At 63.7% G+C, this 14,483-nt stretch overlaps 3 protein-coding genes across 5 annotated transcripts in view; 2 read left to right on the plus strand and 1 right to left on the minus strand.

Annotated features, from left to right (window-relative positions):
- The window catches only part of LOC107050768 (histone-lysine N-methyltransferase SETD1A-like), a 56,506-nt gene extending 55,588 nt beyond the window's left edge, over positions 1-918 (minus strand). Inside the window, exon 1 of the mRNA XM_040656835.2 lies at positions 754-918. The gene's annotated coding sequence lies outside the window, so the exon portion shown is untranslated. The remainder of the gene's footprint in view (positions 1-753) is intronic.
- A 2,136-nt stretch (positions 919-3,054) lies between these two features.
- LOC121108721 (TBC1 domain family member 10B-like) lies at positions 3,055-12,572 on the plus strand. Of its 3 annotated transcripts, XM_040656827.2 has the most exons (6): positions 3,055-3,752; positions 3,855-5,103; positions 5,215-5,573; positions 7,695-7,794; positions 9,348-9,455; positions 12,433-12,572. In XM_040656827.2, the coding sequence occupies exons 1-6, from the start codon at positions 3,127-3,129 to the stop codon at positions 12,541-12,543; spliced, it is 2,553 nt and encodes an 850-aa protein (XP_040512761.1). In that variant the 5' UTR covers positions 3,055-3,126; the 3' UTR covers positions 12,544-12,572. The 3 variants fall into 3 exon arrangements, with proteins under 3 accessions (XP_040512761.1, XP_040512760.1, XP_040512762.1); XM_040656826.2 differs by having other exon boundaries at positions 3,055-5,103; XM_040656828.2 differs by having other exon boundaries at positions 3,055-4,509; positions 12,433-12,570.
- Positions 12,573-12,673: 101 nt separating this feature from the next.
- CD2BP2 (CD2 cytoplasmic tail binding protein 2) overlaps positions 12,674-14,483 on the plus strand; it is a 19,182-nt gene continuing 17,372 nt past the window's right edge. Inside the window, exon 1 of the mRNA XM_040656836.1 lies at positions 12,674-12,785. Coding sequence (XP_040512770.1) covers positions 12,674-12,785 — 112 coding nt within the window. The remainder of the gene's footprint in view (positions 12,786-14,483) is intronic.

The following is a 14,483-nucleotide window of genomic DNA, read 5'->3' on the forward strand; positions in this document are numbered from 1 at the left end:
ATTCACCCAATTCCCCCCAACATTTACCTCAGACCCCCCACATTTCCCCCATTTCCCCCCAGTTTTACCTCACATCTCCCAGATTCACCTCATTCTCCTCCCAGTATTTACCTCAGATCCCCACATTTACCCCATTTCCCCCCTATTTCCCCCCAGTTTTACCTCACATCCCCACATTTATCTCATTTCCCCTCAATATTTACCTCAGAACCCCCAAATTCACCCCATTTTACCCAATGCCCCCCAGTTTTACCTCACATCCCCCACGTTTACCCCACTTATCCCCAACATTCACCTCACAACCCCCAAATTCTCCCTATTCCCCCCAATATTTACCTCAGACCCCAACATTTCCCCCATTTCCCCCCAGTTTTACCTCACATCTCCCACATTTACCTCATTCTCCTCCCAATATTTACCTCAGATCCCCACATTTCCCCCATTTTCCCCCTATTTCCCCCCAGTTTTACCTCACATCCCCACATTTACCTCATTTCCCCCCAGTTTTACCTCACCCCCCCAATCACCTCAGACCCCCCAAATTCACCCCCATTTTCCCCCAAACCCGGCCCAATTTCCCCTCACCCCCCCATTCCCCGACCCCCCCACACAAATTCCCTCAGACAACCCCAACACACACCCCCAATTTCCCCTCACCCCCCTTGCCCCCCCCCCCATTTCCCCTCATCCCCCTTCCCCCTCCCGCCCCCCGTTCCCCGCACCTCTCCCTACCCGGGTCCCGCCCGCCCTCACCTGCCGCTGCCGCCCCTCGCGGGGGGGGGGAATAGCGCGGCGCTCCGGGCCCGGTGGGGACCCCTCAAGGCCGGGGGAGAGCGCGGGGGGCGGGGCGGAACGGAACGGAGCGGAACGGAGCGGAACCGCCGCCGCCGCCGCCGCGGGACCGGGAGGGGCGGGGCCGGAGGTGGAGCCAACGGCCGAGCTCGCGCCGCGCCAAATCTCGCGAGATCGCCTCCTTCACCCCCCGCGCTTTCCCAAGCCGCACATTCGCCACAAAAAGAAAAAAAAAATCTAAAAAAAAAAAACCGATTTCTATTTTTTTTCGCCTCTTTTCATCTCCGTTTACCTCATAGCTTTTTTTTTTTTTTATGAGAAACACCTCCTAGTGCAAATCACCCATCGGGAGGTTCCGCGCAGCCGCTTGCGGCCGCTCAACACCACCGCGCCCGCGGCGAATCTGCCGCAAACCGCCACTCGTCCGCACATTCGCCGATTTTCTACTCAGGTTTTCCTCCTTTTTTCCTCCTTTCCTCTACATTCCAGGCCCGACAGAGGTGTTTCCTAGTAGAGAAATTAACAGCACTATTTTAAGGTCCTTCAAAGGGTTGTGTTTAAAGAGCTGCTCGGCTGGCGAATCTGCGGACAACGGGCACCGCCTCAATGCGCATGTGCAGAACCAACGGCCTGTCGGCGCGCATGCGCGATGAGAGCACGCGAGCTCTGAGGCGGTCGAGGGGCGTGGCTTAAGGACGGTGGGCGTGGCTCAACGGCGATTGGGCGCGGCTTGTGGCAGTGGGCGTGGTTTGGTTTGCATATCTACTACATATTTATGAGACTGGGCGGGGTTTGCGGGGCAACGAAAGATTGTGGGTCATTTTGGGGGGCGTTTGGGGCAGTTGGGGACACAATTGTGGACCTCTGGGGCAGCTGAGGAGAAACGTGGGGAATTTGGGGGCGTCATTTCCTCTATTTGTGTCATTTCGAGGGCGTTTGGGGGCATTTTGGGGCTTTGGGAGCATTTTCAGAGGTTCGGAGTCATTCCTGGGGACAATTTGGGGCATTTGAAGGCGTTATTGTGAACATTCGGTCCATTTTGGAGAACAAAATGGGACTTTTGTGGCGTTCTTTGGGGGCATTTTGGACAATTTTGGTGATTTGGGGAATTCCTTGGGAGAATTCGGGGCATTTTGGGACACCATTGGGGACGTTTGTGTCATTTTAGGGATATTTGGGGTCGGTGGGGACATTGGTGACATTTTGGGGGGGTTTCTGGACCATTAGTAGGATTTTTTTTCAGGCTTTTAAGACTTTAAGACACAAATGGGGATATAAAGGTCATTGGGGGGTATTTTGACCCATTTCAAGGATATTTTGGGGAAGTTTCGGATCATCTTGAGATTATTTGGGCTATTTAAAGCCATTCTGAGCCATTACAAACGAATTTCTGGGGCAACACTGCGTACATTTGTGACGATGGGGCAGAAATAGGAACATTTGGGGAACATTGTTGGCATCTTCGGACGTTTGATGACGTTACTGGGGACATAGGACACATTTGGAGTCGTTTCCGTGCCGTTTTGGAGCCGCTTTTGGGGGATATTTGGGAACGTTGCGGGTCCTCCGTCTCCCCCCAACATGGCGGCTGCGCGGGGGCTGCCGGGAGATGTAGTCAACGCCCTCAGCCAATGGGATGCGACCTCGCGGCGCCTCCGCCAATGGGAGCGAGAGGGGCGGGGCCACACTCGGTCCTCCAGCACCATAGAGAGGAGAGGAGGGAGGGGGACCGGAAGTAGGGCGCTCGCTCACAGAGCGGGCGGTAAACGGGGGGAAATTCGGGGGTCCTGAGGGGCTTTGGAGGGAAACTGGGGGAGAAATGGGAGAAATTGGGGGAGCTGAGGTGGATTTGGGGAAATTTGATGGGATTTTGGGCAAATCGAAGGTCCTGAGCGGGGAGAATAAGGTGGGAAATTGGGCGACTGTGGGGTGAATTGAGAGGGGTGGGGGGGGGCAGAATTTCGGAGCGGTTTCCGGTGTTGATTTTGGGGCAAAAAGCGGGGAATGTGGGGAAGAATGGGGCCCGGTTGCCTAGCAACGGGTGGGCGGGAAACGCGAGGCCGTCTCCATGGCTCCACCGGAAACGGAAAACGGTGTAACCGGAAGTCGAATGGTCGAACCGCGGGGACGGTCGCGCGGCAATAGCGGCCCCGCTCCGACCGGAACCCGGAAAAGAAACACCGGAAGTCGGACAAGCCGGAAGTAAGGGGCCGGAAGTGGGCTGTGCCTCCCTCCCATTGGCCCGCGGAGGCGGAAGCGGGCGCGGCGGTGCGCGCGCATCTCCAAGGCAACGGCCGGGGGCTCTCGGCCGCCGTCGGAGCCCCGGGCGTCGCCATGGAAACGCGGCCCATAGCGACGGGGCCCCCGCGGCCCCCGCCCCGCCCCAAGATGGCCGCCGCAGGGCGGGGGCGACGCTGTGCGGGCGCGGGGGGCGGTGGCTCGGGGGCGGCGGAGGGCGACGGGAGGCCGCCGGAGGTCAGTGCGGGGCCGCCGGGGGTCGCGGCGAGGTCACGTGACGGCGGGGGTGCGACGTCCGCCGGTTTGGGGCCGGTTGACCCCCATTTGGGGTCGACGGAGGCCGACGTGGGCTCAGCGGGGGTCAGCGTGGGGTCACGTGGGGATGGGGGGTCGACGTCCGGCAGCGTGGGGTCAGCGTTGGCCAATCAGGAGGCAGAACGCAGCCGGGGGTCCGCGGCGGCCATCTTGGGGTCAAAGGGCGCCGCTGTGGGGTCGCTGTCGGCCAATGAAGGCCCAGCAGCCTCCAAGGTGGGACCGGAAGTGGGCGCGGCGGCCATCTTGGTGTCTGAGCCAGCCAATGGGAGCGCTGCGGGGTCAACTTCCGCCATCTCGCGGGCGAAGTCAACCAATGAGAGTGCTGAGAAGTCGGCGTCGGCCATCTTGGTGCGTGAATCAACCAATGGGAGCGCTGCGAGATCGACGTTGGCCATCTTGTTGGCAAGGTCAGCCAATGAGAGCTCAATGAGGGCAACGCCTGCCGTGTTGGCTCCAGAATTGGCCAATCAGAGCTCTCCGAGGTCAACACCCGCCATCTTGGGGTCAAGGTCAGCCAATGAGAGCGCAGCGAGGTCAACGCCCACCAGTTTGGGGTCAAAGGTGACGACCCCCACCCCCATGACGGCCAGCTTGGATCCGACATCCGCCATCTTAGGGTCAAAGGTCACGACCTCTACTCCAATGTCGGCCATCTTGGGGTCAAAGGTGACGACCCCCAACCGCCCATCAGCCATTTTGGACTCCGAGACCCCCACCCCAACGTCAACAACTTTGGGGTCAAAGGTCATGACCCCCACCCCCCCGTCGGCCATCTTGGACTCCGAGACCCCACCGTCGGCCATCTTGGGGTCAAAGGTGACGGCCCCCACCCCAACGTCAGCCATCTTGGACTCTGAGACCCCACCGTCGGCCATCTTGGGGCCAAAGGAGACGACCCCCACACCGCCGTCAGCCATCTTGGACTCTGCGACCCCAACGTCGGCCATCTTGGGGTCAACAGAGATGACTCCCACCCCAATGTCGGCCATCTTGGACTCCGAGACCCCAACGTCGGCCATCTTGGGGTCAACAGAGATGACCCCCACCCCAACGTCGGCCATCTTGGACTCCGAGACCCCACCGTCGGCCATCTTGGGGTCAAAGGAGATGACCCCAACCGCCCCGTCGGCCATCTTGGACTCCGAGACCCCCACCCCAACATCGACGACTTTGGGGTCAAAGGAGACGACCCCCACCCCCCCGTCGGCCATCTTGGACTCCGAGACCCCAACGTCGGCCATCTTGGGGCCAAAGGAGACGACCCTCACCCCCCCGTCGGCCATCTTGGACTCCGAGACCCCCACCCCAACATCGACGACTTTGGGGTCAAAGGAGACGACCCCCACCCCCCTGTCGGCCATCTTGGACTCCAAGACCCCACCGTCGGCCATCTTGGGGCCAAAGGAGATGACCCCCACCGCCCCGTCGGCCATCTTGGACTCCGAGACCCCACCGTCGGCCATCTTGGGGTCAAAGGAGATGACCCCAACCGCCCCGTCAGCCATCTTGGACTCCGAGACCCCACCGTCGGCCATCTTGGGGTCAAAGGAGATGACCCCCACCGCCCCATCGGCCATCTTGGACTCCGAGACCCCCACCCCAACATCGGCGACTTTGGGGTCAAAGGAGATGACCCCCACCCCCCTGTCGGCCATCTTGGACTCCAAGACCCCACCGTCAGCCATCTTGGGGCCAAAGGAGACGACCCCCACCCCCCCGTCGGCCATCTTGGACTCCGAGACCCCCACCCCAACATCGGCGACTTTGGGGTCAAAGGAGACGACCCCCACCCCCCTGTCGGCCATCTTGGACTCCGAGACCCCACCGTCAGCCATCTTGGGGTCAAAGGAGATGACCCCCACCCCCCCATCGGCCATCTTGGACTCCGAGACCCCACCGTCGGCCATCTTGCCCCCAACACCTTCGGCCATCTTGGAGCCCCCCGAATCCACCCCTACCGCACCAACGGCGCTATGGGACCCCACGGAACCCCGATGCCCCCCAGCGGCCAACGGCCCCACGCGGGGGTCCCACAGCAGCCTGGGGCCCGGCATCCCCTCTCCGCGCTGTGGGGCGGACCCCGACTCGGTCAGCGTCCTCTCGGGGTCTCTCAGCTCCTTCCCCGACGACGTCAGCTCCGTGGGGTCGGATTCGGAGTTGGGGGGTCCCACGTTCCGCCGCACCGACCGCTACGGCTTCCTGGGGGGCAGCCAGTACTGCGAGACGCCGTGAGTCCGCCCCATAGAGACCCATTGTGCCCCATAGAGAGACACCTATTGAGACCCCATACAACCCCATAGAGACCCATAGTGCCCCATAGACACTCAGGGTGCCCCGTAGAGACCCATAGGGATCTGTAGAGACCCACTGAGACCCCATACAACCCCATAGAGACCCATAGTGCCCCGTAGAGACCCACAGGGACGTGTAGAGACCCACTGAGACCCCATAGTGTCTCATAGAGACCCACAGGGACATGTAGAGACCCACTGAGACCCCATACAACCCCATAGAGACCCATAGTGCCCCATAGACACCCACAGGGACCTGTAGAGACGCATTGAGACCCCATACAACCCCATAGAGACCCATAGTGCCCCATAGAGACCCATAGGGACCTGTAGAGACCCACTGAGACCCCATAGTGCCCCATAGAGACCCATAGTGCCCTGTAGAGACCCACAGGGACCAGTAGAGACCCATTGAGACCCCGTACAACCCCATAGAGACCCATAGTGCCCCGTAGAGACCCACAGGGATGTGTAGAGACCCACTGAGACCCCGTAGTGCCCAATGGAGACCCATAGTGCCCCGTAGAGACCCATAGGGACCAGTAGAGACCCACTGAGACCCCATACAACCCCATAGAGACTCATAGTGCCCCATAGAGACCCATAGGGACCTGTAGAGACCCACTGAGACCCATAGTGCCCCATAGAGACCCATAGTGCCCCATAGAGACCCACAGGTACATGTAGAGACCCACTGAGACCCCATAGTGCCCCATACAGACCCATGGTGCCCCATGGAGACCCAGGGTGCCCCATAGAGACCCATAGAGATCCATAGTGCCCCATAGAGACCCAGGGTGCCCCGTAGAGACCCATAGGGACCTGTAGAGACCCATTGAGACCCCATAGTGCCCCATAGAGACCCATAATGCCCCATAGAGACCCATAGTGCCCCGTAGAGACCCATAGGGACCAGTAGAGACCCACTGAGATCCCATACAACCCCATAGAGACCCATAGTGCCCCATAGAGACCCATAGGGACCTGTAGAGACCCACTGAGACCCCATACAACCCCATAGAGACCCATAGTGCCCCGTAGAGACCCACAGGGACATGTACAGACCCACTGAGACCGCATAGTGCCCCATAGAGACCCATAGTGCCCCGTAGAGACCCACAGGGACCTGTAGAGACCCATTGAGACCCCATACAACCCCATAGAGACCCATAGTGCCCCATAGAGACCCACAGGGACCTGTAGAGACCCATTGAGACCCCATACAACCCCATAGAGACCCCATAGTGCTCCATAGAGACCCTTAGAGCCCCAAAAAGACCCATAGAACCCCACTGTGCCCCATAGTGCCCCGTAGAGTCCCATAGCTGCCCCACTGTGCCCCACAGTGCCCCACAGCACACCATAGAGCTCCATAGTGACCCCGTAGAACCCCACTGCACCCCATAAAGCCCCATACAACTCCATAGAGACCCATAGAGACCCATAGAGACTTCATAGAACCTCACAGAGCCCCATAGCGCCGCACAGAGCCCCATAGAGACCCCATAGACCCCCATAGAGACCCCATAGTGCCCCATAGAGACCCTTAGAGCCCCAAAAAGACCCATAGAACCCCACTGTGCCTCACAGTGCCCCATAGAGCCCCATAGTGACCCCATAGAGCCCCACTGCACCCCATAAAGCCCCATAGTGCCCCACTGTGCCCCATGAAGCCCCATAGTGCCCCGTAGAGCCCCATAGCGCCCCATAGTGTGGGCATTCCTCCTCCTGCCCATAATGCCCCATAGGGTGAGCAATTCGCCTCCTGCCCCATAGTGCCCCACAGCACGGGCAGTCCCCTCCTGCCCCATAGCACCTCATAGAGCCCCATAGAGACCCATAGCGTGGGCGTTTCTCTCCCACCCCATAGCGTGGGCGGTCCCCTCCCGCCCCACAGCGCCCCATAAGTGGCGCATCCCCATAACCTTCCCCATGGCTTCTCTAAATGGGATTTCTCTAAGCACAGGGGCGGGTTTTGGGGTGGGGGGGTGGGGGGGAGGATTGTATGGAGCGCACTTATGGGGCGGCGCCCCACACTTATGGGGCTGTGCCCCACAGGGAGAGCTCAGTGCCGGTGGATGTGGCGCGGCAGAGGGAGCTGAAGTGGCTCGAGATGTTCTCCCATTGGGACAAATGGCTGACCCGGCGCTACCAGAAGGTGGGTCTGCCCCATAGCGGCGTTGTGGGGCGCTATGGGGCGCTATGGGGTGCTGTGGGGCGCTATGGGGCGCTATGGGATACTATGGGGCGCTATGGGGTGCTGTGGGGTGCTGTGGGGCGCTATGGGGTACTATGGGGCGCTATGGGGTGCTGTGGGGCACTATGGGGCTCTATGGGGTGCTATGGGGCGCTGTGGGGTGCTATGGGGCACTGTGGGGCGCTATGGGGTGCTGTGGGGCGCTATGGGGCACTATGGGGTACTATGGGGCGCTATGGAGCGCTATGGGGTGCTATGGGCTACTATGGGTCTGGTTATGGGGCGCTATGGGGTGGTGTGGGGCACTATGGGGTGGTGTGGGGCGCTATGGGATGCTATGGGGTGCTATGGCTCTGGTTATGGGGCGCTATGAAATGCTATGGGGCACTATGGCTCTGGTTATGGGGCGCTATGGGGTACTATGGGGCGCTATGGGGTGCTGTGGGGCGCTATGGGATGCTATGGGGCGCTATGGCTCTGGTTATGGGGCGCTATGGGGCACTATGGTCCGGCTATGGGGCGCTATGGGTCCGTGTGTGGCGCTCTATGCGGCTGTATGCGGCTCTATGTGATTCTATGGGGCTCTATGGGTCACTATGGGTCCGGCTATGGGGCGCTATGGGTCCGTGTGTGGGGCTCTATGTGGCTCTATGTGGCTCTATGCGGCTCTATGTGGCTCTGTGGAGCTCTATGTGGCTCTATGGGGCTCTGTGGGGCGCTATGGGTCCGTGTGTGGGGCTCTATGGGGCTCTATGGGGCGCTATGGGGCGCTATGGGTCCGGCTATGGGGCGCTATGGGTCCGTGTGTGGGGCTCTATGTGGCTCTATGTGGCTCTATGTGGCTCTATGCGGCTCTATGCGGCTCTATGGGGCTCTATGGGGCTCTGTGTGGCTCTATGTGGCTCTATGGGGCTCTATGGGGTGCTATGGGTCCGGCTATGGGGCGCTATGGGTCCGTGTGTGGGGCTCTATGTGGCTCTATGTGGCTCTATGTGGCTCTATGTGGCTCTATGCGGCTCTATGCGGCTCTATGGGGCTCTATGGGGCTCTGTGTGGCTCTATGTGGCTCTATGGGGCTCTATGGGGTGCTATGGGTCCGGCTATGAGGCGCTATGGGTCCGTGTGTGGGGCTCTATGCGGCTCTATGCGGCTCTATGCGGCTCTATGTGGCTCTATGTGGCTCTGTGGGGCTCTATGGGGCTCTGTGGGGCTCTATGCGGCTCTATGTGGCTCTATGTGGCTTTGTGGGGCTCTATGGGGTGCTATGGGGTGCTATGGGTCCGTGTGTGGGGCTCTGATGTGGCTCTGATGTGGCTCTTATGTGGCTCTATGGGGCTCTGTGGGGCTCTATGGGGCGCTATGGGGCGCTATGGGTCCGTGTGTGGGGCTCTATGTGGCTCTATGTGGCTCTATGCGGCTCTATGCGGCTCTATGCGGCTCTATGTGGCTCTATGGGGCTCTATGGGGCTCTATGGGTCCGGCTATGGGGCGCTATGGGTCCGTGTGTGGGGCAGGTGAAGCTGCGGTGCCGGAAGGGCGTCCCGTCGTCGCTGCGCGCCCGCGCGTGGCAGCTGCTGTCCGGCAGCCATGAGCTGCAGATGCACAACCCCGGGAGGTTCCAGGTGGGCAATGGGGGGATGTGGGGGGCAGTGGGGGGCAATGGGGGGGGGTGGGGGGTCAATAGGGGGCAATGGGGGGGGGGTGGGGGGTCAATAGGGGGCAGTGGGGGGGGGTGGGGGGGACGTGGGCAGGGTGTGGGGGGCAATGGGGGGCCATGGGGGGGATGTGGGGGGAATGGGGGGCAGGGGGGGATGGGGGGGCAGTGGGGGGATGTGGGGGGGCAATGGGGGGCAGGGGGGGATGGGGGGGATGGGGGGGCAGGGGGGGGATGTGGGGGGGCAGTGGGGGGTCAATGGGGGGCAATGGGGGGGATGTCGGGGGGCAGTGGGGGTGTGGGGGGGGATGGGGGGGCAATGGGGAGCAGTGGGGGGGATGTGGGGGGGCAATGGGGGAAGGGGGGGGTGGGGGGGGTCAATGGGGGGCAATGGGGAGGATGGGGGGGTCAATGGGGAGGTGTGGGGGGCAATGGGGGGGGCAGTGGGGGGGATGTGGGGGGGCAATGGGGGGCGGGGGGGGATGGGGGGGCAGTGGGGGGGATGTGGGGGGGCAGTGGGGGGTCAATGGGGGGCAATGGGGGGATGTCGGGGGGCAGTGGGGGTGTGGGGGGGGATGGGGGGGCAGTGGGGGGGATGTGGGGGGGCAATGGGGGAAGGGGGGGGTGGGGGGGGTCAATGGGGGGCAATGGGGAGGATGGGGGGGGTCAATGGGGAGGTGTGGGGAGCAATGGGGGGGGCAGTGGGGGGTGGGGGGGGCAATGGGGGGCAGTGGGGGGGATGTGGGGGGGGCAATGGGGGGCGGGGGGGGATGGGGAGCAGTGGGGGTAGGGGGGGTAGGGGGAGTCAATGGGGGGGGATGTGGGGGGGGTGTGGGGGGTCAATGGGGGGCAATGGGGGGGATGTCGGGGGGCAGTGGGGGTGTGGGGGGGGGTGGGGGGGCAGTGGGGGCTGGGGGGGGTCAATGTGGGGGTCAATGGGGGGCAATGGGGGGGATGTCGGGGGGCAGTGGGGGTGTGGGGGGGGATGGGGGGGCAATGGGGGGTGGGGGGGGTGGGGGGAGTCAATGGGGGGGGATGTGGGGGGGGTGGGGGGGTCAATGGGGGGCAGTGGGGGGGATGTGGGGGGGGTGTGGGGGGGCAATGGGGGGCAGTGGGGGGGGATGGGGGGTCAATGGGGGGCAGGGGGGGATGGGGGGGCAGTGGGGGGATGTGGGGGGGCAATGGGGGGCAGGGGGGGATGGGAGGGATGGGGGGGCAGGGGGGGGGGATGTGGGGGGGCAGTGGGGGGTCAATGGGGGGCAATGGGGGGGATGTCGGGGGGCAGTGGGGGTGTGGGGGGGGATGGGGGGGCAATGGGGGGCAGTGGGGGGGATGTGGGGGGGCAATGGGGGAAGGGGGGGGTGGGGGGGGTCAATGGGGGGCAATGGGGAGGATGGGGGGGTCAATGGGGAGGTGTGGGGGGCAATGGGGGGGGCAGTGGGGGGGATGTGGGGGGCAATGGGGGGCGGGGGGGATGGGGAGCAGTGGGGGTAGGGGGGGTAGGGGGAGTCAATGGGGGGGGATGTGGGGGTGTGTGGGGGGCAATGGGGGGCAGGGGGGGGATGGGGGGCAGTGGGGGGCAATGGGGGGCAGTGGGGGGGATGTGGGGGGGCAATGGGGGGCACGGGGGGGGTGTGGGGGGTCAATGGGGAGCAATGGGGGGCAGTGGGGGTAGGGGGGGTGGGGGGGGTCAATGGGGGGCAGTGGGGGGGATGTGGGGGGGCAATGGGGGGCGGGGGGGATGGGGGGGCAGTGGGGGGTCAATGGGGGGCAATGGGGGGGATGTCGGGGGGCAGTGGGGGTGTGGGGGGGGATGGGGGGCAGTGGGGGGTGGGGGGGGTCAATGTGGGGGTCAATGGGGGGCAGTGGGGGGGGGATGGGGGGACAATGGGGGGCAGTGGGGGGTGGGGGGGATCAATGTGGGGGACAATGGGGGGCAGTGGGGGGGGATGGGGGGTCAATGGGGGCAGTAGGGGGGATGTGGTGGGTGTGGGGGGGATGGGGGGCAATGGGGGGCAGTGGGGGGGCAATGGGGGGCAATGGGGGGCAGTGGGGGGGATGGGGGGCAATGGGGGGCAGTGGGGGGGCAATGGGGGGCAATGGGGGGCAGTGGGGGGGATGGGGGGCAATGGGGGGCAGTGGGGGGGATGTGGGGGATGTGGGCGGGGTGTGGGGGGCAATGGGGGGCAATGGGGGGGATGTGGGGGGGCAATGGGGGATGTGGGGGGTCAGTGGGGAGGTGTGGGGGGCAATGGGGGGCAGTGGGGGGTGGGGGGGAGTCAATGGGGGGCGTGGGGTTGGTGGGGGGGTCAATGTGGGGGTCAATGGGGGGCAGTGGGGGGGATGTGGGGGCGCTCTCACTGTGTTCCTATGGGGTCCCAATGTGTCCTTATGGATTCCTATGGGGTCCCAATGCCTCCCTATGGTGTCTCAATGTGTCCTTACGGGATCCCAATGTGTTGTTATGGGCTCTCAATGTGTTCCTATGGGGCCCTAATGCATCCCTATGGGTCTCTATGGGGTCCCAATGCATCCCTATGGGGTTTCAAGGTGTCCTTGTGGGATACCTATGTTCTGTTATGGGGTCTCAATGTGTTCCTATGGGGTCCCAATGCGTCCCAATGCATCCCTATGGATCCCAATGCGTCCCCATGTGTTCCTATGGGGTCCCAATGCATCCCTATGGTGTCTCAGTGTGTTCTTATGGGATCCCAATGTGTTGTTATGGGGTCCCAATGTGTCCCTGTGTGTCCCTATGGGGTCCCAATGCGCCCCTATGGTGTCTCAATGTGTCCTTATGGGATCCCAATGTGTTGTTACGGGCTCTCAATGTGTTCCTATGTGTTCCTATGGGGTCCCAATGTGTCCTTATGGATTCCTACGGATCCCAATGCGTCCCTATGGGGTCCGTATGGGGTCCCCGTGTGCCCCCCCCCCCCCCCCAGGAGCTGGAGCGGCAGCCGGGCGACGCGCGTTGGTTGGACGCCATTGAGAAGGACCTGCACCGCCAGTTCCCCTTCCACGAGATGTTCGCCGCCCGCGGGGGGCACGGGTGAGGCCACGCCCACTTCCGGCCACGCCCACTTCCGGCCACGCCCCCATCCTTGCCCCCCCCACACCCACCCTTGCAGTTCCTGATGGGAGCAATGGGTGTGTTGAGGCCACGCCCACTTCCGCCCTGACGGAATGCCCACATCCGGCCACGCCCGCTTCCGGCCACGCCCACTTCCGGCCACGCCCCCATCCTTGGGCCCCCTCCCCCCACACCCCCCCTTGCAGTTCCTGATGGAAACAATGGGTGTGTTGAGGCCACGCCCACTTCCGCCCCATGGCATGCCCGCTTCCGGCCACGCCCGCTTCCGGCCACGCCCACTTCCGGCCACGCCCCCATCCTTGCCCCCCCCCCCCCCACACCCACCCTTGCAGTTCCTGATGGAAACAATGGGTGTGTTGAGGCCACGCCCACTTCCGCCCCCATGGCATGCCCACATCCGGCCACGCCCGCTTCCGGCCACGCCCACTTCCGGCCACGCCCCCATCCTTGGCCCCCCCACACACACACACCCTTGCAGTTCCTGATGGAAACAATGGGTGTGTTGAGGCCACGCCCACTTCCGCCCCGACGGAATGCCCACATCCGGCCACGCCCGCTTCCGGCCACGCCCACTTCCGGCCACGCCCCCATCCTTGCGCCCCCCCCCCCCCCCCCCCCCCCCCCCCCCCCCCCCCCCCCCCCTTGCAGTTCCTGATGGGAACAATGGGTGTGTTGAGGCCACGGCCACTTCCGCCCCGATGGAATGCCCACATCCGGCCACGCCCGCTTCCGGCCACGCCCACTTCCGGCCACGCCCCCATCCTTGCCACCCCCCCCCCCCCCCCCCACACACACACCCCCTCCCCCCTTGCAGTTCCTGATGGAAACAATGGGTGTGTTGAGGCCACGCCCACTTCCGCCCCGACGGAATGCCCACATCCGGCCACGCCCGCTTCCGGCCACGCCCACTTCTGGACCCGACCCCCCCATCCCTGCTCCCTCCCACCCACACACCCCCCCCTTGCAGTTCCTGATGGGATCAATGGGTGTTCTGAGGCCACGCCCATTTCAGCCCAACGACACGCCCACTTCCGGCCACGCCCACTTCCGGTCCCCACCCCACCCCACCCCGTCCCTGCGCTCCCCCCAACCCCCCCCTTTGCAGTTCCTGATGGGAACAATGGGTGTGTTGAGGCCACGCCCACTCCCCCCCCAATGCCCCCAAATGACACGCCCACTTCCGGCCACGCCCACTTCTGGCCCACCCATGATACAAGGCCACGCTCACTTCCGGCAGCACCCACTTCCGGCCACGCCCCTTCAGGCACTGCTCCCAAGTCCCGCCCCTTCTGGTCCCATCCCCTTAAGCCCCGCCCCCTTAGGCTGACCCCCCCCACACTTTCAAGGCCTCGCCCTTTCCAGCCCCACCCCTTAAGGCCCCGCCCCTTCTGACCTCTCCCCTATATGACCCTCCCTTTGGGCTGAACCCAACCATTTCCAAGGCCTCGCCCCTTCCAGCCTCTCCCCTTTAAGCCCCGCCCCTTCCGGCCCCAGCTCGTCCCGGCCCCACCCATTTCAAACACGCCCCTTACGGTCCCACCACCCAGAAGCCCCGCCCCTTTGGCTGACCCCCCCCCCACTTCCAAGACCTTGCCACCCTTCTTGCCCCGCCCCTTCCGGCCCCACTCATTTAAGCCCCGCCCCTTCCTGGTCCAGCCCATTCCCGGCCACGCCCCTTGTATGCCCTGCCCCTTCCAGACACACCCCGTAAGCCCCGCCCCTTCCGGGCCCTAAGCCCCGCCCCTTCCGGCCCCAGCCCTTCCGGCCACGCCCCTTACTAACCCCACCCCTTCCATCCGCACCCCCGTAAGCCCCACCCCTTTGGGCTGACCCCACCCACTTCCAAGGCCTTGCCCCCATCTGGCCCCACTCCTTTCCAGCCCCGCCCTCTAAGCCCCGCCC

The sequence above is a fragment of the Gallus gallus genome (assembly GCF_016699485.2).
Source record: "Gallus gallus isolate bGalGal1 chromosome 36 unlocalized genomic scaffold, bGalGal1.mat.broiler.GRCg7b 36_unloc1, whole genome shotgun sequence".
Lineage (NCBI taxonomy): Eukaryota > Metazoa > Chordata > Aves > Galliformes > Phasianidae > Gallus > Gallus gallus.

Bases quoted from the DNA above. Each gene is read 5' to 3' on its own strand.
- LOC121108721 (XM_040656826.2), top strand. From the start codon at position 3,127: ATGGAAACGCGGCCCATAGCGACGGGGCCCCCGCGGCCCCCGCCCCGC. The intron at 5,104-5,214 runs GCGACTTTGGGG...CCCACCCCCCCA, and splicing joins AGACCCCCACCCCAACATCG to TCGGCCATCTTGGACTCCGA. The intron at 9,456-12,432 runs GTGGGCAATGGG...CCCCCCCCCCAG, and splicing joins ACAACCCCGGGAGGTTCCAG to GAGCTGGAGCGGCAGCCGGG.